Source organism: Aethalodelphis obliquidens, unplaced genomic scaffold, assembly GCF_003676395.1.
Source record: "Aethalodelphis obliquidens isolate GAN/ISIS:26980383/991018 unplaced genomic scaffold, ASM367639v1 scaffold9, whole genome shotgun sequence".
Classification (NCBI taxonomy): Eukaryota; Metazoa; Chordata; class Mammalia; order Artiodactyla; family Delphinidae; genus Aethalodelphis; species Aethalodelphis obliquidens.
This window is the reverse complement of record NW_020837953.1, coordinates 52,653,154-52,667,222: the sequence shown is the minus strand read 5'-3', so window position 1 is coordinate 52,667,222 and position 14,069 is coordinate 52,653,154. Positions and strand designations below refer to the sequence as shown.

The 14,069-nt window shown below is 58.5% G+C and overlaps 1 protein-coding gene across 4 annotated transcripts; it reads right to left on the bottom strand.

The window, feature by feature from the left end:
• Window positions 1-8,616: 8,616 nt before the first annotated feature.
• On the bottom strand, window positions 8,617-12,596 carry HES4 (hes family bHLH transcription factor 4). Of its 4 annotated transcripts, XM_027110657.1 has the most exons (5): window positions 11,276-12,377; window positions 10,750-10,969; window positions 10,567-10,662; window positions 10,391-10,478; window positions 8,617-10,302 (listed from the first exon to the last, which is right to left on the bottom strand). In XM_027110657.1, the coding sequence occupies exons 1-5, from the start codon at window positions 11,614-11,616 to the stop codon at window positions 9,917-9,919; spliced, it is 1,131 nt and encodes a 376-aa protein (XP_026966458.1). In that variant the 5' UTR covers window positions 11,617-12,377; the 3' UTR covers window positions 8,617-9,916. The 4 variants fall into 4 exon arrangements, with proteins under 4 accessions (XP_026966458.1, XP_026966456.1, XP_026966455.1 ...); XM_027110655.1 differs by having other exon boundaries at window positions 10,567-10,969; window positions 11,276-12,596; XM_027110654.1 differs by having other exon boundaries at window positions 10,391-10,662; window positions 11,276-12,381.
• Window positions 12,597-14,069: the final 1,473 nt, after the last annotated feature.

The window sequence follows — 14,069 nt, the reverse complement described above, 5'->3', positions numbered from 1 at the left end:
GCAGCTTGTCAATTTCTGCAAACATGTTAACTGGAACTTTGAAGAGATTGTGTTGAATCTATAGATCAATTTGGGAAGTACTGTCACCTTAACAATGTTAAATCTTCCAATCCACGAATGTGGAATATCTTTCCATTTATTTAGGTCTTCTTCAATTTCTTTCAACAATATTGTATAGTTTTCAAAGTATAAGTTTTGTACTTCCTTTATTAAATTTATTCATAAATGTTTTAGTCTTTTTGATGTTATTATAAATTGAATAGATTTCTTATTTCATTTTCAGATTGTTTGTTGAAAACGTATAGAAATATAACTGATTTTAAAATATTGATCTTGTACCCTGCAACCTTGCTTAACTCATTCATTAGTTCTAACAGTTTTTCTTAGTGCATTCCATGGAATTCTCTCTATATAAGATCATGTCATTTGAACATAGATAGTTTTACCTCTTTTTTCCAATATGGATGCATTTTATTTCATTTTCTTGCCTAGTTGGCCTGGCTAGAACTTCCCACACCTTTTGCTTTTTGTTTGTTGGCTTTGGTTTTGTTTTTGTTTTGGCAGTTCTATAATTTTACTGGACAATCAGCAGATAGTTCTCATCCACATTAACTGTCTGTAGATTTTTGAAAGTGGGGACAGGTACACAGGTAACCAACGTATAGAGCTTGTTTGGTGAATCTTCATCTTCATTATGCCCACACCTCTGACTAGAAGTTGTGAGAGCAGAAATCATTTTTTTATTGCTGTGTTTTAGCAATTTGATTATGATGTTCCTTGATGCAATTTTCTTCAAACTTCTCGTGCTTGGGACTTCCCTGGTGGCGCAGTGGTTAAGACTCTGTGCTCCCAATGCAGGGTGCCTGGGTTCAATCCCTGGGAACTAGATCCCACATGCATGCCGCAACTAAGAGTTCACATGCCACAACTAAGGAGCCAGCGAGATGCAACTAAGGAGCTCACAAGCTGCAACTAAGGAGCCCACCTGCTGCAACTAAGACCCGGGGATACCAAGTAAATAAATATAAATAAATAAATAAATAAGCAAACTTCTTGCGCTTGAGTTTCCTTGAGCTTCTTGGATCTGTGGGTTTATCGTTTATGTCAAGATTGTAGGGCTTCCCTGGTGGCACAGTGGTTAAAAGTCTGCCTGCTGATGCGGGGGACACGGGTTCGTGCCCCGGTCCTGGAAGATCCCACATGCCGCGGAGCGGCTGGGCCCGTGAGCCATGGCCACTGAGCCTGTGCATCTGGAGCCTGTGCTCCGCAACCGGAGAGGCCACAGCAGTGAGAGGCCCGCGTACCGCAAAAAAAAAAAAAAAAAAGATTGTAAAACTTCCAGTCATTATTTCTGCAAATGTTTCTCACCTTCCCCCCTCCTCTGAGACACCAATTACATGTATGTCAGGCCCTTGACGTTGACCACAGTTCACTAATGCTCTTTTTTCCCCCAGTCCCCACTTTCTAAATCTCTGTTTTATTTTCAATAGTTTTTATTTTTATGTTTGCAGTTTACTAATAGTTTTCTCTTCAATGTCTAATCTCTAGTCTGCATTACTCCCACCCAATGTATTTCTTACATCAGACATCATAATTTTGCAAAAGTTCAATTGGGGTTTTTGTACCTTCAATGTCTCCAAGACATTCAGTCTTTCTTCTAGCTTCTCAGTCATGTGAAGTGCAGCTATAACAACTGTTTTAATGTCCTTGTCTATCACCTGTGACATTTCTAGTGTGCTTTCAATTGATCGAACGTTCTCATTATGGGTCAGATCTTCCTGCTTCTCTGCCTGCCTGGTAAACTTTTACTGGATGCCAGACATTGTGAATTTTAACCTGTTGGGTGCTGGGTATGTTTATGCTACTACAAACATTCCTGAGCTCTGTTCTGGGTGTGGCTGTTACTTGGAAGCAGTTTGACCCCTTCGGGTCTTGTTTGTAAACTTTGTTGGGCAGGCCTAGAGCAGTGCCTAACCTATGCTGATCATTCCTCACTGTTGGACAAGACCCTGCTGGGCACTCCGCCACCCGCCCTGTAGTTATGGCGTTTCCATTCTGGCTAGTGGAGACTGGAACTGTGTCTGGCCCTGTGTGAACTCAGGGGTTGCCACCTAATTCTTTGGGTGGTCCTTTCCCTGGCCTGGAGGAGTTTCCGCACAAGGATGTTCTAATCAGGTCTGAGAGGGAACCCCTGCAGCTCTCTGGAGTTCTGTCTCTGGCACCACCTCTCTTCCTTCTGACACCCTGTCCTGTGAACTCCAGCTGCATTGGCGCCCCGGACTGTCAGCTCCACCTCCCTAGCTCAGGGAGTCTCCCTGGCTTCCTGCCCTGCACCGTGGCCTGGAAACTGTCTGCAAGCAGTCAGCTGGGGCAGTGTAGGGCTCACTTCATTTCTTTTCCACTTCTCAGGAACCATTTTTTCCTTTTTGTTAAAGAGCTGGGCTTTTTTTTTTTTTTTTTTAACATGTATTTTTGGCTGTGTTTGGTCTTTGTTTCTGCGCATGGGCTTTCTCCAGTTACGGCGAGCGGGGGCTACTCTTCGTTGAGGTGTGCAGGCGGTGCACACCTTCTCATTGCGGTGGCTTCTCTTGTTGCGGAGCACGGGCTCTAGGCACGTGGGCTTCAGTAGTTGTGGCTCGCGGGCTTCAGTAGTTGTGGCTCGCGGGCTTCAGTAGTTGTGGCTCACGGGCTTTAGAGCGCAGACTCAGTAGTTGTGGAGCACGGGCTTAGTTGCTCCGTGGCATGTGGGATCTTCCCGGACCAGGGCTCAAACCCGTGTCCCCTGCATTGGCAGGTGGATTCTTTTTTTCTTTCTTTGTTTGTTTTTTTTTAAATTTATTTTGGCTGTGTTGGGTCTTCGTTTCTGTGCGAGGGCTTTCTCCAATTGCGGCAAGAGGGGGCCACTCTTCATCGCGGTGCACGGGCCTCTCACTGTCACGGCCTCTCCCGTTGCGGAGCACAGGCTCCAGACGCGCAGACTCAGTAGTTGTGGCTCACGGGCTTAGCTGCTCCGCGGCATGTGGGATCTTCCCGGACCAGGGCTCGAACCCGTGTCCCCTGCATTGGCAGGCAGATTCCCAACCACTGCACCACCAGGGAAGCCCCGGCAGGTGGATTCTTAACCACTGTGCCACCAGGGAAGCCCAGGGACCACTCTTTTTCATGCTGCAGTTTCATATATTTTAACCAGTTTTTTAATTGTTTTAGGCAGAAGGGTAAATCTGGTCCCTGCTACTCAGTCTTGGCTGGAAGCTGTCATAATGCAGATTATTTATTTTATTTAATCCTCTCAACCACCCAGCTCCACAGGCAGGTACTATTACTAATCCCGTTTTACACTTGAGATTTTGTGACACACAGTGACAACATGCAAGGTCACAGTGACAGCAGAGGTAGGGTTCAGTCCCGGACTGTGTCAGGCGCATCCCTGAACCACTGGTGGGGAGGTCGAGGCTGTCCTGCACAGGCGCCCCGCGTGGAATGTGGGGGCAGGGTGTGGACCTGCAGGTACTCCAAACACAGAGCAGACTGAAGAGGCCTGAGTCTCTGTGGGGAGGGCCCTGGCCGGCTCTGAGAGGCCTCTGTGTCCGACTCGATTTATTGACTGTGTCCTGACCATGAGATGGTGGGTCTCTGGCTCTGTGCGTTTGTTCTCCTCAGTTACCTGCCCAGGTGGAGACTAGTTCTGGTGGGCTGGTTACTGAGAGCCCAGAGGCAGGTGTGCTCCAGGAACAAGTGGTAACTGTCTCCCTTTCCCCTTCCCTCCTCCCGACTTCCCTCAAGGCCACATCACTGTTCCACGCCATGGCAGTGAAAGCTCGGAATCCTAACCACTAGGTCACCAAGTTTCTCAGCTACGTCTGAGAAACCTGCAGCAGCATCACAGCTGCACCGGTCACAGCTGCGGGCCCTGTCAGCACAGCCACCGAGCTCTAGGCACCCTTTGGGACTGGGACACTTGATGAAATAAAATTTATATTTTGGGAATTCCCTGGTGGTCCAGTGGTTAGACTCGGCACTCTCACTGCTGGGGCCCGGGTTCGATCCCTGGTCGGGGAACTAAGATCCTGCAAGCCTTGCAGCACAGGCCAAAAAAACCCCATATTTTACGGCAGGACAAGAGAAAATTAAACATAAGATTCTCTCCGTGTGTTTGTTTGCGCCTCCTCCTTCCCTGACCCGCCATGTGCATCTGCATCACACGCGAACCGGAGCTCCTCCAAGGGGGGGGGCGCCTGTTCCATCGGAAAGATCAATTTTTTTCTTCTGATGCCGGCAATGTAACTTCTTAAAGAATAGAGTCCCTGGGCTTCCCTGGTGGCTCAGTGGTTAAGAATCCACCTGCCAATGCAGGGGACACGGGTTCGAGCCCTGGTCCAGGAAGCACCCACATGCCATGTTGCAGAGCACAGTCTCTAAGCACGTGCGCCCCAACTACTGAGCCTGCGCTCTAGAGCCCACGAGCCACAACTACTGAAGCCCGTGAGCCACAACTACTGAGCCTGCGCTCTAGAGCCCGCGAGCCACAACTACTGAAGCCCACGTGCCTAGAGACTGTGCTCTGCAACGAGAGAAGACACGACAATGAGAAGCCTGTGCACCGCAACGAAGAGTAGCCCCCGCTCGCGGCAACTAGAGAAAGCCCACACACGCAGCAACGAAGACCTGATGCAGCCCAAAATAAAAACAAATAAATTTATTAAAAAAAAAGAAAAGAAAGAAATGTATTCATCATGGACCCAGAGGCTGGTAGCAGCACAGGCAGGTTCCCGTGAGGACCTCTTCCAGGCGCGAAGCCTGCCTTCCGGCTGTGTCCTCACATGGCCGACAGAGTGGGCGAAAGCTCTCCCGTCTCGTCCCTCTGTAAGGGCACTAATCTCATTCCATGACCCCATCCCCTCCCAGAGGCCCCTCTTAAGGCCAACACCTTGGGGGGCAGGTTTCAACATATGAATTAGCAGGGAAGGGGGGTAGGAAGTAAGGGTTGTGGACACAAACATTTAGTCCATTGGACCTGGTCTCTGCTCTGGAAAAGTCCGACCAAAGATTGCAGACTCCAAGTGGGTAGACCGGTCAGCTCAGTCCTGGGATGTTACCCTCACCTCTTAATTCAACAAAGCAAACTCCTAGGGACACAGAGAGAAGAAAGTCCCATGAACACACAGCCAGGTGATGCCCTGTCCCACCTGGCATTTCGTCCAGAGCCGGCCTCCTGATCCAAGTAGAGGAAGAAGCTTGGCCAGGTCTTGCCTAACACTTTTCTGACCTTAGGCTGGCAGCGGAAGCCCAAGCCCAGGGCCCCACAGGCCTGGGGCCTTGAGAGGCCATGAAAAAGGAGGGCCAGGAGCTGGGGATGCTCCGGCTGGAGCTTGGCCAGCCCCCGGCCCCTGCATGTGCGTGTATGGCCCAGGCCGTGGTCAGCTCATATGTTGGGGGGTGGGCGTAGGGGCCAGGAGAGGACAGAGTTGCCTCCCCACACCCAGAGCTGCTGAGCCCTACCCCACTGTGCTAGACAAGGCAAGGGGTGCTGGGGGGACCATGGGCGAGGGGAAGGGCGTGGCCTCTGGCCCACTCGTGGGTAAGGATGGGAAGGCAGGAAGTGGGCCCCCACCTCCCCACACAGACATAGGGATTCCTTCTCTGAAGCGGGAGCCCAAAGCCACCAGATGGGTGTCAGGGTCAGGCAGTCCACCAGGAAGAGACACCTTTGAAGCAGAGCAGCCAGCTGCTTCTTGGTTACCATAGATACCAGGCTGCAAAAAGGGCTGACGTGCCCATTGAGGGCAGGCCAGTGTGGCCCTGGGGCAGGCTGGGTTCTGTGGGTCTCAGCACGGAGCATCTCCCGCACCTGTCCTTGTCTGAAGTCTGGGGCCCATGAATCCCCTACGCCATGCCCTGTCAGTTACCAGAACAGAATGGGCCCCTGCCCTGCCCAGAAGCCACAGGGATGGGCCTCGGCTGTCCCTGCACCCCCAGCTGGAGCTCACAGGGAAGCGACTTCCCGGCAGACATCAGGCCAACCCACTCTGCTCTTCACAGCTTCAACGGCTGTTTCCGGGTCCCGCCCCGCCTGACCTCTTCCACAACCCCATCAAGTGGGCACGTGGTGGTGGCCCTGGGTGGCGGTGGGCACATTAGTTGTTTATTGCTATTGTTATTTATATTTATTTTAATTTTACATAAAACATTATTGTTATTTATAGCTGCATGACAAATTAACCTACAATTCAGCAGTTTAAAACAACAGACGTTTATTATGTCGCACAGTTTCTGAGGGATAGGAGTCAAGGAGCTGCTCAGCAGGGTGATTCTGGCTCTCAGTCTCTCAGGGTTGCCCTTGAGATGCCGGCAGTGGCTGGGGTCTCATCTGAAGGCTCGACAGGGCTGGAGGATCTGCTTCTAAACACCACACTCTGTTGGCCTCTCCATAGCAAAGAACAGCTGGCCTCCCTCAGAGTGGAGAACATGAGACAAAGAGGTAGGCCAGGATGCCCCTGCAACCTCGTCTTCTACAGGACCTTACTGGTCACGCAGGTCAACCTCAGTACATTCACAAGGCTGAATACCAGGTGGGGGCTCTTGGGGGCCTCCTTCCTTGCCCAAGGGTGCATCCTAGGATGGGTATGCCCCCCAGGGCTCCATGGAGCAGAGAGGAGCCAGGCACAGCTGCAGGACCCTCTGGGCTCAGCTTCTTCCTCGGGAAAAGGGAGCAGGCCCTGGAGCCAGGGCATGCCAGTGCGTGCCAGGGGAGAGGAAGAGGCTGCTGGGGCCTAGAGACACTCGGGCAACCGCAGGAGTTCTGGTGGGGGTGCTAAGGCCTCACCTCTCACAAGCCAGGGCTCCAAGCAGCCCCAGGCCCTGCCCCACCCCAAATTCCCAAGTGACTGGAGTTTCATGGGCCTGGCCAGAAGGACTTCTGTCACCATGAGGACTAATTCTTTCTCCATATTTCAAACACCTATGACTTGCTGTCATTGTCTGGTCCCCAAGCCCTGACCCCACAGGCGAGACAGAGGGGCCCAGCGTCACAGGGCTCCACAGGGCTGAGACACCCACAGAGGCAGGCAGATCACCTGACCTTGCACATGAATTCAGCAACCATTTATTGACCCTTGGTCCCTGCCAGGGTCCAACTGGGCTGGAAGGAGGCCACAGATGAATGAGGCTCCACCTGCCAGTGGAGGAGAAATGATCAGCAGGCCTTTTGGCCACACCCTCCCCCCAGGAGGAGGAAGTTCTGATTCCTCCCACACACCCCCAACACAGCCACCGGAGAAGATGCTTCCTCTATTATTCTGCAGGAAAGGCCTGCAAGACAAAAGCCAAGCCCAAGGGGTGGAGGGGGACAGAGGAATTACCCAGAGCCCCTGTGACGCATGGGAGGGGGCAGGAAACGGGCGGAGGAGGGGGGAGCGTGGCAGTAGGAAGAGCCCCTGGTGTGAGGGGGAAACCCCCCCCCAACCCAGCTCTCCGCGGATGGCGCAGGTGTCCAGGCTGAGTGGGGAGAGGGGTGTGGCCTCCTCCCACAGACAAGGATACTGCAGAGGGGTGGCCTGGGGAGGGGCCCAGCCTCAGCCCCCGCTGTGCTCCCTCACACCCCCCTAATCTAACCAAGGGCGACACCCTCCGCAAACCTCCTGGCTCCTCCTTCATCCAAGCTAATTAACGAGGTCTGCATGGCCTGAGCCTGACCTGAGCGTCTTCCTGTTCCAGGCAGGTGCTGGGGACAGGAGTGAGTGACACAGACACGGCCCTGGCCTCCAGAGCCCTCGGAGCCTGGGGTGGCTGCCTCAGGTGGGAAAGTGGGGAGAGAATGGGGCGGGGCGGGGGTGAGTACAAAGGGATAGAGACGGGAGGAGCTTGCCTGTCTGAGGAACAGTGTGGTTCCCTCTGAGCCTGAGAGGTCCCTGGAGGGCTAACAGGGTGCTCGGCACAAAGATCCCTTTGGCAATAGCGTCTTGAGAACAGATGGCCAGGAACAGGAAGTAAGGAAGTAAGGGATGGGCTTCCCTGCTGGCGCAGTGGATGAGAGTCCGCCTGCCGATGCAGGGGATGCGGGTTCGTGCCCCGGTCCAGGAAGATCCCACATGCCACGGAGCGGCTGGGCCCGTGAGCCATGGCCACGGGAGAGGCCACAACAGTGAGAGGCCATGTACCGCAAAAAAAAAAAAAAAAAAGTTGTGGAAGTAAGGGAGGGGGCAAGGCCCTGGGACGGAGGTGGGGGGGTCTGGTCTGGCGCTGTCGCCACCGTCTCCCTGAAGAAGGGAGAGTGTGATGACCCAAGTTCCAGGTGACCTTCCCAGGCAGCCCTTCTCTCTCTGGCCACCAGGTGGGGTGCTCCCCCTACCCACGAACCCACCCACCCAGCTTCATATCCCAAAGCACCCCCCCACCCCCCCACCCCGGCCCACCCCTCCTGCACTGAGGCCCTCCCTGAGCAGTTCCCCTCCCCCAGCCAAGCTGAACTTCTGGCTTCTGAAATGGACCCTCTACAATTCTCCTGCTGGGAGGGCCTCCCAGGCTGGTCAGGAGCAACTCCCCCACAGTCCTGCTGGAGACCCGGCTCTCCCAGCCTCCCCAGGGCCTGTGTGCAGAGAGTGCGGCACCTGGCCTGCATGGCTGCAACTGTCCAGGACCACTGGCCTGGGCCCTGGACACTCAGGAAGACGCGCCAGGCAGCTAGAGGCCGGGGAGGAACTGGCTTGGTGGGACGTGGCAGGCCCTGCCGGGTGTGCACGGCTGAGTCCAGGAGGGCAGGTGAACCCTGCGCATGACACGGACACGGGAGCTGATGGGGCCACTGGAGGAGGGGCAGGCCAGCCCCGGCAGTGATTCACCCTCCTCCTCCGCGATGGTCCCTGGCCAGGCAGGCGGCCAACAACCATCAGGTGAACTTGGCTGTGGTTGGGAAACAGATCTTGCCTCAGCCTCAGCAGGGCTCAGGATGAGACACTGCAGTCCCAGCTGCGTGCCTTGGACCACCCCCTCACCGCACCCGGAGCACAGCCCCCAGCAGCAGCCTGGGGAGGCCTGGGACCACAGGACAGCGACTCTCGGGGTCGGGGGTGGGGGGCCATGCCCAACGCCGCCTAGGATCGCTGTATTGTAGGATGAACACACAGCCGGTGCTCAGGACGGATGCGTAGGCCGGACCAACGCCAGTTCCTTTGTACTGAAGGGGTACCTCCCCTCTCAGGGCAGGATGGGGCACACAGCAGGGCTGGGCTCTGGCAGGAGAAGACCCCAGCACCAAGTGCCCTTTGTCGGGCTGGCCCCCGTTCCCTGCCCCTGGGACTCAGATGCCCGCTCCTGCTGGCAGCCCTCTCCCGGGCAGACACTGGCCTGGGGCAGGCTCAACGCACGGGTGGGCACAGGCAGCTTTGTGCTCAGCCACAAGAAGGCAGGAGGTGGAACAGGCCAGAACCGAAGCTTCAGGGACAGTCAGCCCTCACCACAGCTCAGCACCAAGACAACAGTGTGAAAATACATGTCTCCACCTTCCAGAGTCCTCGCGAGTGAGAGTGGGAAACAACATGCCCAGTGATGCTGCGGGACCGCTTCCCAGCACGGAGAGACATTCTGGAAAAAGTGATGCCTGGCCCCGTCCTGCCTGAGCCTCCCGAGGGACCTCTCACACACCCTCCCCCCCACTCCAAGGCGGGTCGCGGCTCCAGTGCAGTTAGATACAGGCAAACGCAAGGCCGGCCGAACGTCCGCGCCGGGCACCTGCGGGCCCAGGTGGGAGCAGAACCCCCGCGGCCCGCCCTGCCCGCTCGCGCGAAGACATCAGCCGACCCCGCTGCCGGGCCCCTGCCGGACTGGACCCTTCACGAAGACGACAAAACAAAGCTCCTGACGCGGTCTCTGGAAATAAATATTTTCTGGCACAGTCTCAGCGGGTTCTGGGGCCGCGACCTCACCGCAGCCACGGCCTCCAGGGTGCGCCCCGGCCCTGAGCCGCGGCTCCGGGGGCGGCGAGGGGCTCCCCCGTCCGGCCCGGCAGGAAGGGCGGCGCCAAGACCGCCCTGGAGCGCGGCAAGGGGCAGGGGCCGTCGAAGGCTGGCGGCGGCGAGCGGCCCGCGTAAACCGCGGGCGCCAGAACTTCGGCGGCGGGGGCCGGTGGAAGCGGGCGGCGCAAGGGCCCCAGCCGGGCCAGGCAGGTCGCCAGATGGCCGAGCAGACGGGACCGCACGTCGGCTGGGACGCCCTCGCAGCCAGCCAGGAAGCGATTCACCTCGGCCAGACACTCGTGGAAGCCGGCGCGGTACTTGCCCAGGACTGCCGGGTCGGCGCGGAGGGCGGCTGCGGGGGCGGCAGGGGACAGGCGGTCGGGGCCCGCGGTGGCGGCGGCTCCGGCCCCAGAGCCCTCGCCGCCGACGCCCGCGCTCACCTGTCACCTGCACGCGCCGCAGGCTCTGCAGGTGCTTCACGGTCAGCTCCAGGATGTCCGCCTTCTCCAGCTTCGAGCGGCGGGAGCTCTGGGGGCGGGGCCGGTGTGGGCGGCTGGCAGCCCAGGAGAGCCGGGATTCCAGGCTCCCCGATCTCGCCCTCCCGCCCCCGACTCACCTCTTTCCTGAGGGCGTCCAGGAGGAGGCTCTGGAGCTGAGCGAGGCTCTCGTTGATGCGCGCTCGGCGCCGCTTCTCCATGACGGGCTTGGAGGACTGCGGGGCCGGCAGCGGCTGAGTCCCCCGGGCGTCAGCTCCCCTCTCCCCCCCGCTCCTGCCAACCGCGTCCGGCCGGGTCCCCACCTTCCGGTGCTCGGCCGCGCTCCGGGGCTGGTCCGGGGTCCGGCGGGCACCGGCCGGCGCTCCCGCCCGCGGCGAGGCCCTCAGCTTCCCCGGGGTGTCGGCAGGCATGGTGCGCCCCCGCGCCGCGCGGGGCCGAGGGCGGGCCGGACGCACGGCTTCCCGAGCCCCTCTCCCGCGGGTTCTAGGCTCCGGGACCGAGCGCGCGCTGCCAGCCGCCTGGCTATTTAAGGAAGCGCCGCCGCGGGGCGTGTGAATCCGGCTCCGCGTTCTTTCCCACACTCGCGCCAGCCAATGAGCCGCCGGCGCCGGGCAGCCCGCCCCCGGCCGCAGCCCCCGCCGGCTGTCAGTCACGCGTCCGCTCCCGGCCCACCGACCCCGCGGGCGACAAAGGCGAGCCGGGGCACCCCGCCCGCGCCCGCCTCTGGCGGCGCCGGGCCGAGGCGGGGAAGTCGCCGCGCCCGCTCCCCCGTTCCGAGCGGTACGCCGGGAGGGGACCTCTCCGGGAGGGCGGAGGCGCGACGCTCACCTTCCGGGCGAGCTGGGGCCGCGGGAAATCTGAAAGGAGAACTCGCGAGGGGAACCGGGTGAGGCGCCCCCGAGGAGCCGGCGAGCCTCGGCCCGCACGCCTCTGCTCTCCGCGGACCCAGCCGGGCCCTCGGGCCTCCGCGCGGCCTGCGAATCTGACCCCCGCCGGCTGCAGCACCTGCACGAGGCCCGTGACACAGTGGACGTGGAACACCAGCCACTGGGCAGGAGACAGGCTGGCCGGCCAAGGTCGTAGACAGGCAGAGTGGCATCACGGGACCAGTGAACGTGATGCCACAAGGCGGGCGGAGTGACGTCATCAGTCAGGCAGGATGACGTCATGGAACAGAATGTAAGGTGTCACTGGTCACGCTGGTGACGTCTCAGGGTTAAGGTCGATGATGACACAAGCCAGATGTGGTGATGTCATGGTCGCTGGTGATGTCACTCTCTTCCAGATTACCCAACAGTGAGCCAAGCACCAGCAAAGTAGGGCTCACAAAAAATGAGGGACACTTGTTAAAATTTTGTTTTTTAGTTCAAAGTGGCGTTGTGGGGAAAAAAGAGGGCTAAGCTTATTTTCGCGTTTGATGTTTTCATTCTGAATTCCCTTGCGCCAGCACTCTGGTCTTCTGAGTACTGAGGGTTCCAGCCCACTGTGGCCTGGCGGCCGTCTTGTCGGCATCGCACAGATGTCTCCTGAGGCCCACGGTAGACCCGGCCTGCCCTTGGGGCTGAGGAAGCGTCTCGCGGGTTCTAATCCGACGCGGGGGGCGACGGCAAACAAGCAATGTTATGTCGCAGTTGCCAGAGACAGAAAGAAATGGGTAGGTTGCTGGGGGAGAGGAAACCCCTCTTTCGACTGGGTGGTCCGGACGGCTTCTTTGCGGTGGGTTCCAGGAAAGAAGGCAGATCTGCAAGGTCCGGAGAGGAAGTGTCATGCCCAGGGTGGAAAGGGACCACAGGCCCGAGGGAGGAGGGGCAGGGGCAGGTGGGCGCGGGGCCTGGGAGAGTCGTGCTGGGCTTTTCGGAGCAGCGGAGTGGGCCGACTGGCAGCTCGGAAGGGTCACCTCGGTCCTAGGCGTACCTAGTGGGTGGGGTCGCCGGCTGGCCCCTTACCCAACACCAGTTCCCGGGGTCCCAGCCCGGGGTCACGGTGTAGACGCCTTTTCTCTTTTCTGAGGCCAACCTAGTCTGGCCCTAGCCTCTCCCTCTGGAACCCCCCAATCCCACCCCCGGCGCGAAACCGACCTCTCAGCGGTCTGCGGGGGCGCCCGGGCGGGGCGGGAGGCGGCTACACTGGGTGTGTCTGTGGGCTGTCGCCCCCGAGGCCAGGCCCCAGAGGCGCAGCCCCGGAGGAGCGTGTGGGGCGGGGAGCGTTGGGAAGCCGCGGGCGTCGGGCAGGAGCGGGCGGTGGGGACCCACCCAGAGCACAAAGCCCTGGGAGCGCTGACTGCCACGGCGCCGGGGTGGCTGGGACCAGCCCTGAGGGGGATGAGGCCGCGGGGGTCCTGGAGTCCCCACCCCGCCCCCATCCCCCCCGGCGGGCTGCGCGCAGGAGAGAAAGCCCGCGAGTGCCCCGCTGGGAAGCGTCGGCGGAACCCCAGGCCGGCAGGCGGGGCGCTGGGACCCGGTCTGGGTGGGCTCGGCCCCCCACCCCCAGGAGACCACACAGGCAGGGGTTTCAGACCGCAAGGAGAGGCTCGAGGAGCCATGTTTGACCATGCTTTACCTGCTAGTGGTTAGACGGGTTCGCTTACCCTCCGGTACCTGTTTCCTCACCTGTAAAATGGGCTATCTTTTCATTTATCCCTGGGTTGTTGGGAAGATAAATGAGCTCCTATTCTGAAAACACGCAGCACATGTCAGCTTCAGTTGTTACTGCCTGGGGGAACAGACGCAGGCAGGGAGGAGCCACCTGGACTCACCTCGGCCATGTGCCCTTCTGCACCCTCTGCCCTCTGAGACGCCCCCTCCCCACCCAGGGTCTCCAGGGGCCTGTGTCTTGGCCTCCCAGCCCCAGCCCCAACAAGGAGACTTCACTAGCCCAGAACAAAGTGAGTTTCCCTGGGGTTGTCACCCACACCGTCTGTGTGGTCATGTCTCTGGGCCCTCCTACCTCTGGCCGTCCCCCCACCCCGCCTTTTACATCTGGGCTTGGATCTCTGGTAGGCCACCGGGTCTCCTGGGGGTCGTAGGGGCTCCCTTGCTCTGGGCAAGGAGGGAGAGTCCTGGGCTGCAGTTGGGAAATAGTGCTGAGGAATACTGTGGAATATTGCATTTTCCAAAGATGGCTACAACAACATCTCCCACTCCAAATACCCTTATGGTGCACCTTGGTGAGATTTTGTGATGACATCGACCAGCAAAGACAGGGGCAGGGGTGAGATGTGAATTCTGAGGCTGGACCTTAAAAATGCCACACACGTTCACCTTGCAGTCTTGGGAAACCCGCTCTTGGAACCCGTTTGCCCCTCTGTGAGGAAGCCCAAACTGGCCCCATGGAGAGGCTCCCAAGGGGAGGCCATTGAGCCAGGAGCCCAGAAATCTCAGCTGCTGGACAGGTGATCCCAACCTGCTGCTTCAGAGCCCCCACCTCATGCCTTCCCAGCTGCTCCTGGGTGCTTTGTTCCAATTCTTGATTCACAGAACAGGACAGTTGTTACTGTGACCTTTGGGGGTCATTTGTTACACAACAGTAGTAACTGGTATAACTAAGATGGCCCAAGCCCTGGATCTGTTCCTCCGCCCCTCCCCTCCCCCTCCCCCACCCCACTCCCCATCTCGTTCCTCCT

Excerpts from the sequence above, each read along its gene's own strand:
- HES4 (XM_027110653.1), bottom strand. The coding sequence starts at position 11,616 with ATGACGTCATCCTGCCTGACTGATGACGTCACTCCGCCCGCCTTGTGG. Across the intron at positions 10,970-11,275 it reads GGCCCCAGCTCGCCCGGAAG|CCAGGCGGCTGGCAGCGCGC; the intron begins GTGAGCGTCGCG and ends TTCCTTAAATAG. Across the intron at positions 10,303-10,390 it reads GCGGCGCGTGCAGGTGACAG|CCGCCCTCCGCGCCGACCCG; the intron begins GTGAGCGCGGGC and ends CCGCCCCCGCAG.